Source organism: Lepidochelys olivacea, assembly GCF_965140295.1.
Source record: "Lepidochelys olivacea isolate rLepOli2 genome assembly, chromosome: 4".
NCBI classification, from domain to species: domain Eukaryota; kingdom Metazoa; phylum Chordata; order Testudines; family Cheloniidae; genus Lepidochelys; species Lepidochelys olivacea.
The window spans coordinates 31310902-31333749 of record NC_140414.1 but is presented as its reverse complement, the minus strand read 5'-3'; the positions used below and the strand labels follow the sequence as shown (position 1 = coordinate 31333749).

The window sequence follows — 22848 nt, the reverse complement described above, 5'->3', positions numbered from 1 at the left end:
GGCAGATATTTGTTGTGTGTAAAGCAACGTGCACACCTGTGAAAATAATAAATAATATTTTCCATTGGGTGTGGAGGGCAATGGTGTGTAGGGCTTGTTCATATATGGAAATATTGCAAGTATAGCTCAGCATAAAATAATTCTCATGCCCTCTCCCCTCACCTCACCCAAGGTAAGTAGCCTGCTGAGCCCTGGAAAAGGAAATGCCTTTGGGAATACCATCCTTGCTTGTAAGAGCTCTCCCACAATGTGGTGGCACCAGTCAGGAGTGTTTCCTCTAGGGATTTTGCAGATGTTACCATCAGTAGCCAATTGTAATAGATCAGTATCTCCTAGCTGGCCTGAGCATTCTGCTGTACTTCTGCATACTCAAAAAAGGTTTTAAAGCACTATTTCCTGGCAAATGAATTCAAAATGTGGGAAACTTCCCCCTAATGAGTGAGATTTAAGAGGTCTAACACAGAGAGGAGTGTGTATGAGAAACAGAGCTCCCCAACTAAGTGAATTTCTGCCTAACCCCTTATGGTAAAAAAAAAAAAAAAAAAAAGGCAGGATGGCTGAGGCCAATATTGGGATTTGGATGATATTCCTATTCAGGCCTCCTAACATTTGAATGAAATGTTGCTCCCCACAAAACAGTTTAAATCTGAATATCAGCTTCCCTCTCCTCCCCCGCCCCCCGCCCATATTCCTGGAGCTCATCTTCATGCTCGGGTGGGGGGGAAGGAGAGAGGCAAATCTCCCAACCCACATCCTGGGGTGGAAAAGAAGACAGATTCGCTGGTGGAGAGAGGGGAGAGGCTGCCCCTTCCCCTGTGGAGAAGGGAAAGAGCCCTGCCTGGGGATGTCATCCCCTTGTCAAGTGGGAGGGGTGGGTGGGAGCCAGATCTGTTTGCGGGATGACCCAAAATTCCCAAGGAGGTGACAAATCTGACCCCTTCCCTAGAGCTCAGCTGCCCTCAACAGCCTTCCCGGTCCACGTCTCGGGTCCCCCATAACTTTTCTCTTGCCACCTGGTGGGGGGGGGGGCGGCCCAGTCACCTGTATGGGGCCGCCTCCTCCCTACGTTTTGTGAGTCTGCCCCTGAGACGGGGGCTGGTGTCTCTGCCCTGTACCGTGGAGCTCCTGGGCGGGCGCTTCAGTGTGCAGAGCCCCGTAGCTCCTCACTGACCGGCATCGGACCGCGGGAGCTCGGGTCGTTCCTCGGCCGCAGCGTAACGCGTACGCAGCGCCGGTGACTCGCCGAAGCACTTTGTGGGGCCCGGGTACAATTCGTGTAATAAAACGGAAGGTCACTGACTGATTGTGGGAATCTCAGGCTGCGGGATGGGGGTGCCCTGGCTGGAGGCAGAACAATGTTTCTGGTACCCGGCTAGCAGGGTGAGGGGTGCATGACAGAGCAATCGGTCTCCTTGCTGCAGTCCCCAGATGGGCGGGTGGGGTCTGCAGGGGTGGGGTGGGGGAGCCTCTCCCCCTCAGTGGTTGCTCCTGGCTCTTCTTCTGCAGTTTTCATCCGGCAGGCTGGCAAAGGAGCCCTTTCTCCCGCCTCCTGGGCGGGCAGGCTGGGCAACGGCGGTCCAGTCCGGGACTCCAGCGCAGGTTTTGCCGGTGTCTCTGGGAAGGCTGAGCTCCATTGGATGGAGCAATGTGCCTTAGCCAGGGCTGCGCTCTCCGGTGTAACAGTCACAGGCGGGAGAGAGGGGCAAGCGCGCTCTGTCCCTGGCTCCCCCGGGCACGGGGCTAGGTGCGCGTGCAGCTCTCTCGGCGCCAGTTTGCGCGCGCTCTCTGTCGCATATGCAAATCCGCGCACCCCCCCCAGCCGGAGTTAGGATGCTGCTGCCGCTGCTGCCGCTTCTTCCTCCTCTGCAAGACCCAGCTCCCGCAGACTTGTTCTCAGGACTGTGAAATGACCAGTCCTCTTCACCGAGCAGCAGCAGCAGCCTGGGCACCTGACCGCCGCCGCGCAACCTTGAGCAGACCGGGGGGGAGAAAAGGGCTCCTCTCCTCACCTCTCCTCCTGTGCCTGGGTGCGGTGGCAAAGCCGGGGGGGCTGTGAAAGCAGCGCAGACTCGGGGCACGTTGGTGGCAGCCTTTAGGCTCCCCAGACCGGACGAGTGGCAGGAGAAGCAGCCACTTGAAGAAGGGAGAGGCTCTTGAAAAGCTGCTCCCCTCTCCTTCCCTTCCTCCCCCACTCCCCCTTTGCCCAAAGAAAGTGGAGTGCGGGGCTTGCTTTTTCCCGAGGACTGCTGCTGCTGGTGGTGGTTGTTTTCCTCCTTGGCTTGCTCCTCTGACCAGCCATGGGGAAAGGTCTGGAAAGCACGGCTGCCCGATGCGGACTGGGACTGGGATACTTACTGCAAACGTTCGTGTTACCTGCCCTGGCTATCCTGAGCGCCAGCAGCACGGGCTCCGCAGCGCAAGGTAAGCCACTCGCGGGGGGGGGGGGGGTTCAGCTAGCCACCCAGCCTCGCCTCCCTCAACTCCTCCTGAGCTAGTGACTGTGCACCTGGATTCCCACTTCCCCAGCTACTATCCGGGATATCTATCTATCTATCGAGATTCGCAGATCTATACAAAAAGGGACAGAGAAGACCGAAATTATTTATTTTTCCCGCAATGCATCCAACTAACTGAAATGACCAGGGGAAGCTTTCTCTGGGGGGCGGGGGGGGGAGATAAGGAGCTGACACTGCTCTAATATGCGTGTTCTCTGCATCTGTGTGTATTTAGGCACATCGTGCATATTTGTGATGATTCCTCTCTGTGTGTGTGTAAAACATTCCTCTGCACACATGCATCCTCCCTGTCCGTGCTGCAGAGTAACTTGAACGGCAAGGGGGTCAGGGGAATTGGCTGTCTGGACGCTCGGATTCTCCCACTCCCGGAGCAGAGAGACGGGGAGGCTGGGATCCACATGTAGTGGAAGCCTGCAGCTTACGTGTGAGTGAAAAGTCCGAAGTCCTGCTGGAGCTGGGGAGGTTCTGATCGCACCCCTCTCTCCCCCTTCCCTTGCTGAAATGGCTTTGCCGGATCTTGGGAAGATGGAGGAGACAGACCCAAGATGGGTCTCCAATAAGGAGACATCTGGGCTCCGCAATCCTGGGTGGTAGGCTGTCACCAGTGGCAAAAGGGAGCGGTGGGCCGGTAGCGGAGGACACCAGGCTGAGGAGGGCAGCCCGGAGCTGGTCTGCACTTCCCATACCAACCTGGGCACTCGCACCTCCTTGCCACCGTCCCTTACTCTTGTGCCTTCCCTTTGAGCGACCGCTGTGTGATGTGTGTATTGCCGCAGCTAGTGTCCCTGATGGGTAGCTCGGGTAAACAGGTATCGTGATTTGTTTAATCATAGTCATTTCCTGGGTCATCGACCTGACAAGTTCGTTTAAACAAATAAAATAATCCTCCACCTCTGTAAGGAAGGCTCTGCTGCCGCACGCCTTTGCCCACACTTCCATTTCACGCTGAAACTCAGCATACCCTTTGAGCTGTTGTTTGCATCCGTTCCTTTGGACTGCAGAACCGAAAGCTTAAGGAGAGAAATGAACTTCAGTGGGAACTTGAGGTTAAAACCAGGCACAGTCAGGAGAAAAGTGTATGTTTGTATGTTGTTGGTGGTGTTTTATTCGTAAGCGTCTGCTTGCTGCTCTAACATCTGTGTGATTGGGGGTGCTGGAAAGAGACCCTCTGAACCTGACTAGGACGAATGAGTTAATGAAGGCACCAGTTAAAGGCACATCATGTTAAAAGGGTCGTGATCGGGAAATTTGAGAGCAGAACTAGGCCTAGGTCTTATCACGTCAAAATAAAGAAAAGAGATCAATCAATGAACAAAGCAAGTTCAATAGAGACAGTCAAAGAGGGAGATAAGCTGATTAATACTGGAAAGGTGGGGAGGATGGGCTGGGCATCATGAATAGCAAATTGGAAGTGTTGATAGTGTTTCTTTGTATATTCCTTTAGCCATTTCTGTAAAACTCTGATAGTCTGAGGAGACAGGATCAACTCCCCTGTCTCCTCTTTGTGCTGAAAAGAAGCAGATCCTCCTTTTATCCTTTTCTTCCCTGCCCAAAGTATAATATGCCCAAAGGGAGTTAAAATGTGTAGAGTGTAATATAATTCTTTTTTATTTTACTTGTTCAGTTTTCTGTGAATAATTCTGCAACTGTGTTTTTAGTATAGTCTGTAGGGAACTGTAAAATGCCCCTTTCAAAAGGATCATTACTTGCAACTCTTCACAGTGACTGTTTAGCTACTTCTTGAGTACACCACAAAGAGCACTGAATCTATATGTCACTCGTCCTGGCTATTACACTACAGATAATGTCTGTACAATACTATTTTTCTCTCCCACTCTGACTGCACATAAAACTTTGCTTGTCCCTTCCTCCCTCCAACTCCGTCTCATTCCAGAAGTTATATCAGTAATGGAAGGAATGGAAACGGGTCGCTTGTGTGACAACATGGTCAATAAATGGTGAGAATTAGTTGCTTCTGTGTGCTGTACATAATGAAGATTAGGTTCATTAAAGCATTTGAAAGAGCTGTTTGCATGCTTACCAAGAAGAAAAAGAGATATTAGAAGTTGATATATTTTTTGTCACAGCCAAGCAATAATATATTTTGGGGACATAGACTTTATGCGGGAGAGTTGGCATACTGTGCATGAAGGAATTCTTTTAAAAATGATCTCAATGGAGAGGTACTTGAGAGGACTCTGCAGATCTCCCCCTGTATAATCACCCTGTGATTAAAAGCACACTCATTTATGGCCTTTTTGACAGTACTATACCAAAGTGCTGCTGATGGCTCTGGGCTCCAGAGGACTCTGGTGCCTCTGGCTGACTGTCACAGATCTGAGAGCTTGCTTGTTTAGGACTGAGTGAAGATATATGTGTTGTATATTATGTTTCTCTGTGTGGTTATTCTGATCAATTTTCTGTCAATACAAGGGATCTCTTATTCTATTCTCAGATTTATCTCATTTTACTGAGACCTGGGCTTAGCCAGCATAAGTAAGGTACATCAGAAATTTGATCATGAAAAGGAGGTTACAGAAAATGTGAATGAAGTAAAAATTTTGGAGCATCATATTGCATTTCTTCTGTGTTTTTTTGTCCAATCATTTTGTATCGCTGGTTCAAGTCTGAGCCAGGGCAGGTTACATGTTATATACATAAAGGTGTTAATTGTACTCTGTGCATGTAAACCTATATATTGGAGAGTATGTAACAATGAATATAGTTGTAAATAGGGGTCATGAGGAGAAAGGATCCTCTTTGATGAAATTGGACAATGGGTAGAAGGTATTCAACTACTAAGCAGTTAGGAGAACTGTAATTCACATGACAGATGGGATGAGGGGGTGGAGGAGAAATCCAAGAGTTCAGATCGCTCTAACCTCACTTCTCATAGACATAGAGAGCTCCTTGCAATTTCAGTTTGTCACTACCATGTTACTAAACCTCATTCCATTTTTGCTACGTCTTACATTTACTCTTCATAACAAAATGATGCGTAACAAACAGAAAACACACTGGGCCTGATTCCTCGCACACACCAGAATAGGTAAGGGGAGGATCAGTCCACTAGATCTGAGAAAGGTATCAATGTAAACTACAACGAGAGTAGTAAATAGGGTACCTGACACATAATATAGCTGTGATCATGCAGTGAGAGAAAGAGAGGGAGAGATTACTGGCAACTCTTTCCGTTGTTTGTGATAGAAAGTTTATTACTTGCCAGAGTGGAAGAATCCAGAGAATGTGACTAGGATTCATTGGTTTGGGTTTTTTTCAGATTTCTCTTTCCATTTCTTGTTTGCTAGAACCAGACATACATTTTGGATGCAGATCTAGATTTGCAATCTTTCCCAGAGTTTGGGGATCTTCTGATCTGGTATATTGCTTTGATGATGTTTATATATGTCAAATTCCATTTTTAATGGTAATGTGTGACAAAGGGTGCTACAATTTAACTGCAGCCTTGTTATGAAATTTTCATTCATTTCATTTTCATATAGGGTCAGGTAAGATTTTCCTCCACTTTATTTAATTCTTCACAAAAAAATATTATAGGTTGATTTTTACTCAACCTGCAATCCAAAGTCCTTCTCTATTTTTGTCCATTCCCCTCCACCCATGAATGCTCACACTTGGCATCCATATGGCTTTGAACTGTTTGTGTGACCAGTAATAGAAAATGGCCAAATTGGAATCCCTTTCTCTGAAGCACACATAGTCTTCTGGTCTTTGGAGGACTTGGCTCCAAATCATTGCTGGTTTTGGTTTTGCAAAATCCAAACGCGATTGATGCTATTTTCTAAAAGAATTCTGCCCCCATTTTCCCCCTTTAGTATGTAGCACTGTTTGTCTTTTGACTGAAGGAAAGAGTCAGGGCATTGTTTTAATTTTACTTGGTTCTAATACTATTTCTTCATAACTATCAAGTGCTTTTGTCCTCCCCCCTTCACTCCCTTCGTCTTTTGAAGTAGGGTAAGGATGCCTTGGGCTCTCTCTCTCCTTCTCTTTCCAGTGCCTCCTGGAAAATAAATCCACTAATTGAGTAATTGGTGGATTTTTTCCCCTCTCTCTAGAGATGCATATCTCTGTCTCAGAATGTCAGTATATACACCATTCAATGGAGCTACTAACCAGCAACAGAAGGACATACACTTTCTACTTTACTAACTTTTTTATTTTAACGGGAGCCATAGAAATATTTTTCTTCAGTTGTCATGAAATCATATGAAAAGCCCACAGTGTTTTAGTTAAAGGGTAATGTACACCAGAGCCCCCAAATCCACATACCCCTGAACAATGGAGGATCAAGAGGTTTAGCAAACCAGACACAAACCATGATCTGATATTCAAGATTGGGGCCCATCTCTATAGTGGGCCAAACCAGAGTAAGATTTTGGACAATGCCCAGGACAAGAATTTGACCAACCCCAAATTTTGAGATAAGGGATTTCCAAATCTCAACCCAGATCTGAATTAACCAACTCAGGCTCATCTCCAGTAAGAGTGTTTGTTATTTCTATATGCCTGTTCTGTGTGAATAAACTGATGGGAATTTGCCAATTTCTGCCATTGAATCCACATTACAGTTTTTCAGAAGTTATAATGCAGTTGCTATCATTTCTTGTAAGGCACTCAGATACCTCAGTGATGAGGACGTTACAGACAGATTTTTGTGCTAGTAATGATGGTGTGAGAGCTGGGCAAAATGAAAGTCAAAGGTGGCGCATGTTAGATAGGTTTTATTTTGGTTGTTCCTTAACAAAACAAAAAAACCCAAAAAACAAACAAAAATGTACAAAGAGAGAGAGAGAGAGAGAAAATGTTGTTAATCTTAACCCCCAAAACCTAATTAAATTAAAGTGATAATTTAAAAAGAAAACTATAAAACAGCCATATGTGCAGATATTTGTCCTAACTCAGAGTACCCTTTATTAGCAACAGCAGCAGTCTGAAAATGCTTGGTGTGGAAAAAGTGAAATATAACATGTGAATATACTAACCTTTTGGGGATGCACTTTTTAATTAAATACCTAAATGCATCTTGTTGCAAAAGGAGTATGTGTGTGTGGGGGGGAACTTAATTATCTTGATGCATCAGTGGACCATTTTTATTTGGTAGTGTGGATGTAACAGTATTTGTATGAGTAAAGAAAGTGCCGAGTAGTATTTCACTGTGAAAATTAATTTATTTTAAAGTCATGTGCCCTTGCAGGTTTCAATGACATTAATCATTTTGGGCCAGATTTTCCTATCCCTTATTTAGATTTTAGTACTGCAAGTATCCTCATTGAAATCGAAATAGCCCATTAACGTTACTTGCTGATTGAATGGCAACTTAGTCAAATCACAGTAAAATCAATGCATCCAGCTGTGGAGTAAGGTACTTCTCATTTGGGAATAAGGGATGCAGAATCTGGCCTTTTGTTTATAAGTATTCAGTCACTAGCATCAGATTGCAAAATTAATGAAAAGTATAAACATTGAGTACAGCACCATTTCTGATGTCTTTCCACCATACTGGTATCCCTCCTTGTAATTTGGTTGCCTACATAACTAAAATACATGGGTTCATTTAATCATCCTGATGATCAGCATTTACACTTCTCTTGTGTTTAGTCATAGGTGAATCATTGATCATGTGGACTTTTTAAAATCACAGTTTCAAAACTTTGTCTCTTCACTGAATTCTGGGAAAAACTTAGTATGTGACATGAAAACTCCAAAAGAAAACAGCATTAAACATATTAAAATGATTTACTTAATTTAATTTTCAAAGACAGTATTCTTGAAAGCAGAAGTAAAGCTCTGTTTCAAAATATAGGGAAACCAGTTCCATAGCTGGCCTGTAGACCAAAAAAGAAGGAAATGTGTATTATATTTATATTTAAAAGGCATTTTCACATGACTATGCCAACATTTGTACATCAGTAAAAGACTGATGCTGTGAGCAGCAGGCTCTTTCGGCTCAATCGTACGAGGTGCAGAGAACCCCCAATTCCCTCTGAAGTCAGGAGGAGTTCAGAGAGCTTAGAACATTAGAGGAGGCTTTCTTACCATGCATGATAAGGCCATTTGTGCATGCGTGAACTTCTGGGCAAATCTTTGGTTTGAAAAATGAACCTAAATGCGGAAATTTCATTCAGCATAGCAACACAGTCATCTTGTTATGAGTAGCCCATTTTATAATGTACTACATGTTTGTTTCCTGAAGTTTAATTCATTCTGTTATCTTTTCGGAATTCAAATGAACCAAATGAAATTTTTGAAGAATTCCAATTATCCTTTTGGAAAATGGTACAAACAGTGCTTCTGTGGCTTTCCAGAAAAAGATTTTTTAATTACTGTAAAAAGTGAGTTGTTTCTTTACAATGGGCCAAATCCTGCTTGCTTTACTCAGAAAGTCCATGGGGAGCCTGGTGTAAGTCAGGCCAGGAGGATTTAACTGAATGTAAGGAATCAATTGTTCAAAATCGTAGATAGCCTTTTTAATTAAAAAAAAATGTTTTCTATTCATAACATTTGAGCACACTCCTCTATAAAATAAAGGTTAATTTAAGCCTGAGTGCTCTTCCATTAGGGTGTAATATATTTCAGTGTAAATGTCAGTAAAGAACAAGGGGTATATTTTATTTTTTTATTTTTTGTTTTGTTTTTGGAATTGGGAGAGCAATGTTTTAGTTTGTCAAGTGTACACATTATTAGCCACCCAGTGGAGGTGTCCAAGTTTAGCAGGCAGCAATCTTGGAGTCAGTACTGATAAAACAGTAATTACCTTGCCTGTCATTTTCATTCGCCATTTTTGCCTTCAGAGTCTACTTGCAGTGATGAAACAGCATAAGCTTTTAAAGTGTAAGTCAGGGATCAAATGCAAGGAATAAAAGAGACAGGCAGGGTTTTTCCAGTCTACTACAACCACCACCAACACAGCCACAGAATAGTGTTATACGAAGGCATAGTTCACTGCCAACAGCTTTCAAGGACTGGAGAAGAACAGTGATATTGTGATTTAGTGCATGTGCTCCGCAGAGTCCAGTCTCAAGATCAGATGTCTTTTGAGAATTCCATCATAATATTGTCTATCCAACAGGAAATATTAAGGAAATGACATTAAGCTCTTGGGATGCACATTTCATCCAAACAATGACTTTATTTGCATAATTTGAAATCAGTGTTTTGAACGTTTTAAAAATAAAAGTATATTGAAAATGAACAGAAATATATGCTGGAATGTGTCAAACCAATAATAACACTATTCCTTCAGTGATCTACTTGTATTGTAAATACCACATTTCGCTATGCCAAATCTAACTGGGGTTCCATTTTCATTATCGATAAGCAGTGGATGAAATCCTGAAGGTTTAATAGGACTTCAACCTTTCTTAATTAAACATAGTCATTTTGCACAATGCCACTTGCATTTTTTTAAATCTTGTCATCAGACAAGAATACACAGGCAATGAGTTTTAAGTAATGTAACATGTGGCTGATTGTAAGCTGACAGGCAGATACACTATTCAAGGGAAATAAAATAAAGCCCCAAACTCTAGCTCAGTTCAAGTCCCTTTCCTCAGGGCTGGCTCTGTTAATACAAAAAAGATTGAGAAACGAGAGCAAAGCAACTCAGAACACTTGGTAACAACCACCTTTCCAGCTTTCAGCAAGCTAGGAGGGGAGAGCACGCAACCTTCCCCCCAGGTAGTCATTGCTTCTGAAGCTTGTATAGCTCCACCCCAAATAACCCATTTTATAAGCAGAAACGTGGGCAATTCTTGTAACTCATTACACACTGGCATTGAAGGAGCTCCTTTTATACGTTGTCACACCATTATCTAAAAATCAGAGCTGACTGAAATTTTTAATTCAAGTGGTTTTCTACCAGTTGGGGGTATTTCCCTGGTAAATGTCCTTTTTGTCTTTTTTTTTAGTTCTTGTTCTGATTGAAAAATCAAAAACTCTAACCAAAACCTGAAAAATTTCAGCCAGTCTGATGAAAATTTTCAGTAAAACCAAAAATGTTTGCCAAATTCGCCAAGGCTTTTTGGTTTAAAGTTGCCCAAAACTGAGAATATTTCAGCATTTCAACGAAAACAAGAAAAAAAATTCTGTGGAAACATTTTGACAATAACAATTTTTCATTTCTATTAAAATTTTTCATGGGAAAAAACAAAACATTTCCCCACCAGCTCTACTAAAAATAAAACACAGAGTTAGATTTGATTTACAAAACTGGTTAATGACAATAATACTTTGTATATCTATAGCACTTTCTGGGCCTGATTCTCCTCTTCATTACACTGTTTTCACACTTGTGTAACTAGAATCAGGCATTGTGGTCTATTTACAGTCACTGGTGCCAGACCTCCACTCGGTGCATACAAAGAAGGGGAGGTAAAGTTAGCTGTTTAGGCACTGCAGCTCGGAGCTGCAGCTTGGGCTCTGAAGACCACCCGCCTCCCTGGGCATCAGAACCTGAGCCCAAACACCTACACAGCTATCTTTAGCACTGTAGCACAAGCCCTGCAAGCATGAATCCTTTGACCCAGGCTCAGAGAGTCGCTGCCAAGGGGTGGCAACTCTTTCTGTAGAGGTACCCATAGTGGGCAGTTTGGCCCCTGGTGCAAGTTAGAGCAGTCTCATGGCTATCCTAACTTGCAACAGTTTGTAATAGCCACCTATGGACCATTACACCAGCAGGGAACACTGGAACACAACAGTGTTCTGGCCATGTTTGCTCCTGTCTGGCATGTCCCTTACACAGCCATGACAGAAATGCGCAGATGGCTGTCTGCTTTACATCAGTTGCACATATCCCACAATGGAGGAACCATTAATTCCTTTTTAGGGAAGTTTTATCACACCTTCGCATGGCTGTAACGTGGAATGGGATCTTACCTAGTGTACATTAACTATTTAATCCTCAGAATCTCCTGCTGTGGCTATAATTGTTCCCATTCTTGGAGATGGAAACACAGAGGGAGAGATGTAAGAGGATTTGCCCCAAAGCCACACAACGATTTTGTAGCAGTGCCAAGATTAGAACTCAGGATTCTCGGATGCTGAAGATTGTACACATGGCTCCACACAATGCTGTTTCTTGTCTGACAATTTGTAAAACAGATTGCACAAAAGGAATGCTACCTTGATGGATATTAGATTACTTCATGAAATTTGAAATGATCTTTGTTCATTTATGGCTTATTTGTATTCACTGGGTGGTGTCTAGAAAAAATGTAAGCATTAAAGCCTAAGGACAAAACTGTATTTCATAACTCAGAAATGGGTACTTGCTAATTAATATGATTGCCTAAAAACTGTAGTAGGAACCATAGGACTGATTCTTATTTCATGTACATCAGTGTAACTCCACTGAAGTCAATGGAGTTACTAAGAATTTGCACAGATCGGAATCTGGTCCAATAGAGTTACTTTGGTGGAAACACCAGTGTAAGTGAAATTAGAATCACACCCTTCATCTTTACTTTTGGTGCACGAACATTTTATCTGACTGTTTTCTGTATTTTAATCAGTCAGTTTACACTCATAAGGACCTGTACAAGTCATAAACACTGTGAGGTTGCCTAGGCAATTAAATCAGCATCTTTTTCTCTTGCTGAGGTAACAATCAAGTATAGTGCTGAGGAGCTTGGTAAGGTTCAACTGACCTGGCAACAGCTGAGCATTTGCTCATTATCTGGTATCTACCAATCTCCTTTCACCCATTTTCATGAAGCAAAGTAGCTTTATGGCTTAGTCTTATACTGACTGAAAGGTTGAAATGTTAAGCTATGTGGATTAACAGTGTATCCTTTGAGAAAAGGAAAACTTGGGTTTTTGTTGATCCCCTGGGTGCTGGATGTAATTGTTAGAGAAATCTTGAATTCCATCAGTTATAATACCAGGGAACATGCAACTAACCGTTCTGAGATCCTTCAGAGGAAATTGACTCTATCTCAAGCTAGTTTGGAAACTCGTTAAAATGAATAGAACCAAAGATGTTTCTTTGCTTGCATCTGGTACATTTCATGTACGGAAATGAATAGTGGACACTCTGGGAACGTACTTAGTAAAAAGATTCTTAGAGAACAATAATTCTACCATAAATTTGCTGAAATGATTGTGGGTAGATGATTAATTGCACTCTTATGAAGTGTTGCATTTATTTATTAGTTTTAAAATGCATGGTTTATCTTTGCCCAGGCCCAACATATATGTTTCTGTTGGAAAGTTTACATTTTGAAAGAAAATAATGTGGTACCACTGAATGAGGTTAACTGCAGTACAGTCATACAAAATCCAAGGAACAAATAATTAGGACACAGAAATGTCAGTATAGCAAATGGGCCTCATTCTGTTCTCAGTTAAACTATTCTTATATTGGTGTAATTACACTTACTAATTGATGGAATTACTCCTAGTTTACCCCAGTGTAAATGAGAATTTAATCATGCCCACAGTTTCAGTTTGAGTTAGCCTACTTTTTCTTTGTAAATTTAACTTACATTTTTGCCGGTTGTGCTCTAAATTGGGACAGACACATTCTTCTCTCCCCTCTTAACAACGTTAATAGTGATTTTCTTTGTCAGCCTTATTACTGCAATTTTATAAATAATGAGCTACCAAAAATAGCAATAAGTAGCCACAACTTAAGAAAATCACAATGCCACAAAGAAAAGGAGTACTTGTGGCACCTAAGAGACTAACAAATTTATTAGAGCATAAGCTTTCCTGAGCTGCAGCTCACTAAGTGAATTCTGAGGGTCACATGTAGTTAGATGAGTGCTATAATGAAGCCCACAGCTCCTCTTTCTTGTACTCCAGGGTGAGGGCAAAATCGATTACCTACAGGTTTTTATTGCCAGTTAACTCAAACAAGCTATTTCTATTAATCTGTTAAAGAAGATTCAGGTCCATGTAAATATCGTGGGCGTGTAGAGTAATTAAAATATATGTAAATGGACATGGAATGAGGGCTGATCCTCAGGCAAGTTGCCAGTACCAATCTTGGTGTCTCATGATTTGGGAACCATGGCAATAAAACTCTCCCAGTCCCCTTGGATACTAGTATCTCATTATAGTTGGAAGAAGGAACCCTTCTTCTGTTATTGAAGCAACTGCGTCTTCATGTTGCTCTATAAACCTCCATCACTTCAGTTCAGACCTAGCTCTCTGCTCACATATGTGATGGGGATGCGTTAAATCTTCCATGTGATCGTCCATTCATGCAATGCACTCTATACCTTATTCTGTTGGCTCAGAACCTGCCTGGGTAGCTAGTGACCCACACATTGAGCTTTTAGGACCACCATGTGCACTAGTTTGTTCAAAGCCATCATTCTTCTGACAACCTTATTTCATGTAGTCATCCTAAACATGGCTCCAGACTGCTGCTTTCCGCTTCCTCACCAGCTTCTGAAGGCTAGAATAACTTCTTCAGCCTCTAGTTCAACTAAAACTGAGTTCCATAGCTGTCCTTGTGTTCCTCACTGCTGAACTGAAATGGAATTAGGGTACTAATTGCTCTGTTTTCTTAATTAAATTAACTGTGATCAGAGTGCTAAAAGGTAAGCCAGGAGCTGAAGGTCAGTTGGTTGGGATGCCAGTTGAGTTGCTTTCCCTACCCTGTGATAGCCCGTGTTCAGCAAAGAAGGCTTTGATACTTTTCCCTTGGGGATCTTCATCTGGTGTAGCTCCATTGACTTAAATGCCAATTTACGTCAGCTGATGATCTGGCATTATCTATGCAATAATTATACTGTATATTGGAATCTGGGTCATGATATTTAGTTTGTACAGGGAGGCAAAAAGACTGTATTATGCAATGAGTTGCTCATATCTTTGATTGCTACTCAAGCAAAAGAGCCATTGAAGTAAATGGTGCCGTGCGTCATTGTAGTAGGACTGCAGGATTTTGTCCATGTTGTGGCTCTGTTGTCTTAACATGCATTGATAAATACATTAGATGAATGTGGAAGCTTACTTGTTACAAGAGCTTGCAACAGTGCCTCTTAACTCTGTGGCTCTTGAGCCACCTGGGGCTTTGCAGCTCTGTATTTTGTTCTCTTTTCCTGGGTTTGAACAAAGTTTCATAGAGCATCCTGCCGTCAGTAGAGTGGGACCCCCCAGGGAAAAAAATGGAGACTCAGACAGACACTTGCTCTCACAGCGTGAGTCTGTGACATATAGAACAAGACATTTCAAAGCTGGTGAAAGCCTTTGAAAGGCAGACCTTTCATTGAGTCCTAAACACCCCTGCTCTCATTGTAACCTTTATGGATATAATCATATTTACTGTAAGATACTTGTTGCATATATTTTGGTTTTCTTAATTAGTACAATTCACCCCCATGGAGAGGATCAACGCAAAGCATATGCAGCACTTAAATCTTCAAAATAGGGCAAAAGGGAGGCTGAAGTGGTATATAGGACTTGGGCTGGCCCTCTGTCCTGGGTAGTATTTCACCCAATAAGTTGAATGATTTTGTGTGTCTCTCTCTCTGCCTCTGGTTCATAGTGAAGTGGCTCTTCAGCTGCTAAAAGATTAATTTAATTGTTTTACATTAAAAACTATTGGCTAAATTATGCAGCCAATGAGTCAACCTCTCCTTTCATGTCTATGGAATAACTCCCGATTGGCACCCTAATATTAGACAGTAGAAACTGGCCAACTATATGTTCATATCCACATAAATATATATTACATATAACTGGTGTCATGACTTCCTGCCTGAGCAATCAGCAGGCTTTGAACCTTAGACCTTCAGTATTAAAAGCATGGGCCTCTACAATTTGAGCTAAAAGAATGCCCCCAATAGCTGGTATCAATAGTGGGCTGTTATCATCTATAAGACCATTCACTATCATTCAGTATGACAAACACTTTACATGTGCACTGTAAAAGACAATAACCATTTTGCTTTGCTAGTTTCTGTCCATTCCCTGCCCTGCAATATTTCCCTTTAGATCTTATTTTTCAGATTTTATTTTGTGTATTGAATATATCTATTGGATGAAACCTTTTAACTGCAAAAAGCAGTGCTAATTTATTGACTTTCTTCATAAATATTTCTGTGGCTGGTAGTCTCCAAGGGAAAGTCTTACATTTGCATTTATAAGAAATCACAGGATGAAAACTGAATTAAAATGACTGCGTGACACTGCATGGACTATTCATTTGCTACATCTTGCTGATGAGCTTTGTCTATGAATATTTGCTTTTCATTAAAAAGAGTCCTCACTTAGAAAAGCATTTGATACAATATTTGGACCAAAGCCTGTTCTCTTTACTCATCCACCTCGCCTCACAGACTTCCATGGAACTTAGTTGCTTAAGTAAGGCAAGCAGGATTTGGTTTTCAAAGACAAAAGTTTCACCACCAGCAGTACAAATGTAGAAAATGTATTTTGCTGGCTGAGCCTGGGCTAAGGTTAATAAATTGGTTTTAAAGATAACAGAAGATTCCAGCGTCCCTGGGTTTGTTTTGCATTCAGTGACAGTCACTAAATCAGAGGAAGGAATGTTCAGACAACACACTTGAGGAAAAAGTGATTTTTTTAGAAAGGGTCCATTCCTGCTAATAGCCAGCAACTGCACATAACCCCACTGACATTAAAAGTCCATTAGCTAAGCCCAGTTTAAACAGCAGCTGATGCTATATCAGCTAAATGTACATTAGAATTTTTCATGTAATGCAGCAGTAGCACTTCTGTAATTTTTCAAAAACTATGTTCATTAAGTAAAGAAAATGTCATTTGATAGTAATAAGATGCAGAACTCATATTAAAGTGGGGAAGGAGTTGTAATCAAATTAAAGTGGCTACATTAATTAGAAGCATACAATGGTAAAAAGAAAAGCCAGGACTGACAGGTTTGAGAATTAAAGTTAAATCTATATTGTTTGGAAAAGTTTAGGAAATTATGCTTCTGAAATCAGCACAAGTGCCACAAAGGTGCATATTAGTTTGTTTTTTGCTCATTAAACATACTGTGCCTAGTTCAAGAAAATCCTCCCTTGAAGTCAGTGGGAGATTTTTCTTGTACAAGTAATACTGAATTGGATTCCAAGCAAAAAAGGTAGCCTCCTGGTGTAGATGAAAGATGTCTGTTTGCAATAGTTTGAAAGCATTTGAACTTTTCAAGATGCAGTGTTTGTGTTAGAATGGGCTTAAATTGTAGTTTATTATTAAAGCAATTAAGGAATAGCCTTGCTTAAGCTGCTTCCAAAAGTACACTGAGAAATATTTTGTAGAAATGCTTGATGCATGTTTGCTAAGAGGAAAATAAAAATTATAAATGACAATGCAATGAAAATTAATGTGTTCTTTACAAAGCTTATTACTCATCTTTAAAACCAACCACAAGCTGTTAACATAGAGCGATAACAGAGCCCACTAAAGTACAAAGAGCTTAGTGCCCAAATTATATTGGTACCGACCCCGATTTTGTTTGGTCATTTTAAAGTTTCCTGTGAAAATAGATAATTGCGCTACAACTATAATGCCATTGTGGATTCAGACTGAGGGTTGTTTAGTAAGCTAATGTGAGAGCTGGGAACAAAGCAGTAATTAATCACTTACAGTCACATTCACAACTACTGTGAAGTATTACTATAACCTCCTCCTCCCCCTTTTCTATTATCAATCCATTAGTGAAACCCTGTACAAGTACCAACAAGTGTAGAGTTGTCCTTCAATGTATGACATACCCTCTGCAAAAGCCCTCCATATATATTCACAGCAGTCACTGAAATTCTTAATGCTCTGTGTTAGAATGCAAACTTCTTAACTCTTCCTTTCATAAGCCTAGCTTTCATTTTTGTTTTCCAAATTTGAAGGCATTTTCATCAATATTGGGCCCAGAACAGAGCATGTGTTAGTGAACCACAGAATTTAAGGAGGGTAATTTAATTGCATTTTTTTCCCTTCTGGAAATGAACATGTAAACATATTACTGCACTAAAGCCTGTTTTTAATTATAAGCAGTGACTTTTTCTTGTTGACAGATTTTCACATGGAAACCTTTATTGAATCTGAGGAGACCTTTTTGCCATCATTAGTTCTTGCTGCTTAGTGCTTTTATCAAGTACAGTAAAATAACATTTGTAATTAATTCTGAGCTTACATGGACATATTTAATATAATTACCCAACAAAATCCTGTTTACTAACATATTGCTTGGGAAACCTGTCTGAATAATCTGGTCTGTGGCACACATAAACCAGACACTAATAACAGCTGCAAATATTTCACAATATAGTTAGGGAGCTTTGATTTCAATTCCAAACCCCAATTTAGGGTTTTCGGGATAAAGCATAGGGCAGAAATGACTTTTCCCATGTTTTGCCTTGCCTCTTGGACAGTTTCTGACATAAGAGATATATAAAAATCATTACTATATTTCATTACAAAAATAAATATGTACACATTTATGAGCTGGGAGAATTATGGAATTGAATTATGTTAGTGCTAACAAGATGATGATGTTCAGATTGGATCTGGACAATTGCTGCATTATAGTCATGAATTTTTTCATAGCAATATGCATTGCAATACCAATACACTTTGTCTTTCTGAAGGTTTTACTATTTGTGTCTCGTTGTCTGGGTATTTGTATATTGTGTGTGGAGGAAGATTTGCCTGAAATGTATACATAAAATTGTTAAGAAAAAGTGACTGTGCAGATAATTCAAGACCCCTGCAAGCTACGCAAACTTTTGATGACCACAAGCCAGATCCTGAGCAGAGTTTACAATGCAATAATGCACACACAAGACCTATCAGATTGTGCAAACGGCCATACTCTGGACCAATCTGTATGGGGAAGTTTAGGCCTGGTGCTAACTGTGAGGAGGACGAAAGGGCCCATAGCCACTCCACGGTTAAAGTTATGGAGTTGCCTGAGGCCAGCAAACTCACCTTTATGAACTTTCCCCTGCATTACTCATGATGCATTTGCCTCACATTTCCCCTCCATCCCTCAAAACAAATACACTGAACTAACATCTTGTGGGGAATTGGAGGGAGGTCAATGAGGAGGTCTTTGCTTCTCTTGCTCCTCCTCTTCCCCTCTCCCCAAGATTGCTAGGGGATGGGTGTAGATTCTTTGGCCTGTTCAGATCCTGGGATTACAGATCTACGTTGGAAATATTACTCTGGGAGTGAAGTCTTTGGGTAATATGGCCAGTTTTGTTTCTCCATGGCCATCAGTCAGCTGTGGAGAAGCCTGCCCCATGTCAGGATGCTGGGAGGTTCTGAACATGTATAATGCATCCTCTGATGTCATCTCTCTGTGACCAATTGACATGTAGGGTGGCTGAACGTGGAGAAGTCTGTTATTAGGGTGTGCACTAGTTTCTGCAGTTACAGAACCCAAGTTGGCCATGTAACTCTAAAGACTGTCACTCTGTAGAAGCCAATGGCCCTAAATTTATCCTATTAATAATTAATAATAATAATATTAAAATAATTAATAATTATTTATACATTTCTTTTTTATTATTCAGCTGATGCAAAATGTGGATTTGTACCAGCTGAAGATTTGGCCCCATAACTCACTAAGGTTTCAGTGTGATTGTGTTCATAGTGGAAAATTTTTTATCTCATTTTTTTGCCCAGAAAAATCTCCTGCCTATAAGAATTCTCTCTCTCTCTCTTTTCTTTTTTTTTTTTTTTGAAGCAGAAGTACCATAGCACATTTGATAGGAATCCAGGCAATAATAAACAGATTCTTTGACACCAAACAATCATGAAAAAACTTCTCTATCTTTGTATGATCTTGTCCAACTTAAAAAGACCAAAAGAAAAGACGTGCATCCAGAACAGCAATTATTGGGTAAAATAACTTTTTATGGTTAGTAATTGCTTTTTCATATGTTAAAAAATAGTTCAGTTTGCAGAGATTTTCTTTTAAAGTCTTTTTTTAAGCCAACCATCCCCCCAACCACAGAAAATCCTAATAATTATAAGGAAAGACTCAACATCAGCATTGCCCCTCACTGCCTAGTACTGTTTGTTCTTAAGAAAACATCCTATCTATGATCAAAAAGTGAGATGAACTTTTCCAGGCAGGTCTCCTGTCTCATCAGGGCTGTGTTTTTAGCTATGGAAATGATGAGTAACTTTTGATCATCTTATAGAAATGATTTATTTAAAAAATAAAGTTATATTCCCTCCCCTCCCCACCCTTTCCCTGAACTAGACTATGGAAAAAGCAAACAAACAGGCAATACTTTGTCAAGTTAGTAGTTTATTTAGAAATAGTGAAAAAAGTTTTATTTCTCTCAGGAAACAGAGATTTCTAAGGTATTACAGTACTTCTTTTATTTTTGTTAACCTCTGAAACAAATTAGACACTGTGTTGGGCATAAAGACAAGAAAGAGATCTTTCTGAATACAAAATATATAGTAAATACAAAATTCTTTCTCATCTAATTAGCTATTTCTTGGAAATTTTGCATAGGAATGAGCCTATTTATTGGAGTTCGTTTGTGGAGATTTTGATCCTCAGACTAAATAAAATGTCACCTTGGGAATAGTATAGTATATATTTGATAGATGATCCTAACTCATGAGTCAGACAAAAAAAGCACACAGGCAGCCTTTCTAAGGTCACCAAAACATGTTATGGATTATGCTATTTCCAGCAACAAAAGGAAGATTATAAAGTAACTGCTCCTCTTTGTCAAGACTCCAGTAAATACAAAGCTAACTTGTCCTGTGTAATTACCACAGGGAATTGTGCAATGGTCTATTACTGGTAGTTGTTTGTAATCAAGTAGACTGAAATCTTGCTGTGAGGGGCCCACCCTCACTCTAGTAGAGAGAAGACATACAAGCTCTTCTGGGCTCAGCCAGCACTAACCAGGTGTGCCTGTAAAACTTGCTCTGTCTGGAGGGGGGAAGCTTAAAAGGGGAAAGCCTGCCCCAGAAAGTGGCAGTGAACAGGAAGACAACTACTCTACCTCAGAGATTGCTGGCCACAGGGACCAATCAGCAAAGAGGAAGACAGTCACTAACCTTGCCACCCCTGAGATGGCACAGACCAGTGTGAAGCAGAGTGACCCAAAAGAAGGGGCTGGAGGCACATCCTAACCCTGATTAAAGACACTATACCCACTGATAAGCCAAACCCCAAAGGGTGACCAAAAAGACTGCCTAAGAAACAGATCATCTTTTTTATTTCTCTGATAACATCTCTTCATACTCCCCCCCTTGGGAAGGAGAGGGAAAGGGAACTTTTTGTTTGTTTTGTTTGGTGAACCCCTTGTGTGCTACAGATGGGGGAATGACATTGTCAACAACTCAAACTGTGGTCTAATGGGGACTCAGGGGAACTCCCAACCTGCCACAAGTGGTGGAGAACTACACCTGGTAGACGGGTTTAAAAAAAAAAAAAGCCACAGAGGGGGATAGAGTTCAGGAGGTCTGAGCAAGATGGCACTGGAATGGTGGTATAAGTGGCTAGCGGAGATGCAGCAGCAGCAAGCTACTCAGCAACAGCAGTCCCAGCAGCAATTGCTGCAGCAGTGGACCACGCAACAGCAAGTTGAGTTTCATGCAGGAACAGAGAAATGACCCTACGCCGAGCCGTATGTATGAACAACTGGCCTCCGTAAACAGAAAATAAAGGAGCCTCAGTGTGGTGAGCAGTAGCTGCACTCTGCGCTCAAGAAAGAGAAACTGTATTGAATCAAAAGGGATCAACAAACCAAGATAGTGAGGGCCCAGCTTCTGGTGCCACGCGGGTACCACCCGACAGTGTTGCAGCTCGCACAAAACATCCCATGTGCTGGACACCTGGGAAAAGAGAAGATATTGTCACAGGTATTAGCCCAATTCTACTGTCCAGGCGTGCATCAGGAGGTGAGAGAATACGCTTCGTCCTGCCTGGAGTGCCAGCTAGCTAGCAACAAAGTGATTCCTAAGGGGCCCTTGGTCCCTCTGCCCTTGATTGAGACACTCATCAAAAGAATCAGAATGGACATGGCCGGGCCCCTAAAAAAGACTGCATCGGGGCATCAGTACACATTAGAGATTGTTGACGACGCAACTAGGTACCCCGAGGCTGTAGACCTTCTCTCTGTGAAAGCTATAGTGATAGCACTGAGCTCTAGAAGCTCTTCTCACACATGGGATTTTCCCATGAAATTCTAATGGATTAAGGGATTAACTTCACCTTCCAGCCGATGCAAGAATTATTCTTCCTTTTGAAGGTAAAATCCCTGGAAACATTGATATACCACCCTCAGACTAACAGCCTAGTAGAGTGATTTAATAGGACCCTGAAAGGACTGTTGAAATGCTTTGTTAGGGACAACCCCTAGCATTTGGGCCAGCTACTCTTGCCACTCCTGTTTGCCATAAGGGGGGTACTGGAGGCCTCTGTGGGGTTCTCTCCCTTAGAGCTACTTGATGGTCACTGGCTGTGGCGAATCTTGGACTTGCTATGAGAGGGTTGGGAGGAACAGGACATAGGTGCCTTAAGCATGGCCCTGTACATTTTACAATTAAGTGAATACCTCAGGGACATAGGGTTATTTGCCAGAGAGAATTTAAGAAACACCCAACATGCACAGTAACAAAATTATAAAAGACTACGGACTTTCTACCTGGGTGACCAGTTCCTTTTGCTGCTTCCCTCAGCCAAATCAAAATTAATGGGCTGGTGGCAGGGTTCATTTGAAGCTGTTAGGCAGTGGACGATGAGATAAAACTATCAAGTAGAAGGAAGTAAACTAAAACCTATTATGTGAATCTTTCTAAGCCTTGGAAGATGCAAGAGGCCCTGCTGATAACTCTCTCCCCTACAGAGCCTGAATTTTGCCCCCAAGTACCGAGTGGCCAAGAACCAGCAATAGGGCATGGAGGTGAGGGACCCACTACTCTGCACAGAGGATACAGTTCCTCCAGTCGATCGAGGACTTTGCAACTGTATTCTCCCCCCACCCGGGGAGACTGCAGTTAGTCCAACACCACCTTAGGTCAGCTAGGCAGGGAGAACCCTAGACTATTGCCGCAGAGGATGTTGTATGCACTTTTAGAAGAAGTACAGTGATGCTGGAGAGGGGCATAATTGTGGAGTCCAAATATGAATGGAAGAGGCCCGTAGTGCTGGTTTCCAAAACAGATGGTTTGGTTCAGTTTTGCATCTATTTCAGGCAGTTTAATTCCATCTCAAAATTTGATGCCTACCCAGTGCCAAAGATAGATGAGTTACTACAGCAGCTGAGACCAGCAAAGTACCTGAGCACTATCGATCTGACAAAAGGGTTATTAGCAGATCCTTTTATCCCCATCTTTGCAAGGAAAAAAAAAAGTTTTTCTTCACTTCCTT

The 22848-nt window shown here is 41.6% G+C and overlaps 1 protein-coding gene across 1 annotated transcript in view; it reads left to right on the top strand.

Annotated features, from left to right (window-relative positions):
• Positions 1 to 1695: 1695 nt before the first annotated feature.
• The window catches only part of UNC5C (unc-5 netrin receptor C), a 362184-nt gene continuing 341031 nt past the window's right edge, over positions 1696 to 22848 (top strand). Inside the window, exon 1 of the mRNA XM_084626036.1 lies at positions 1696 to 2421. Coding sequence (XP_084482162.1) covers positions 2298 to 2421 — 124 coding nt within the window. The 5' untranslated portion in view covers positions 1696 to 2297. The remainder of the gene's footprint in view (positions 2422 to 22848) is intronic.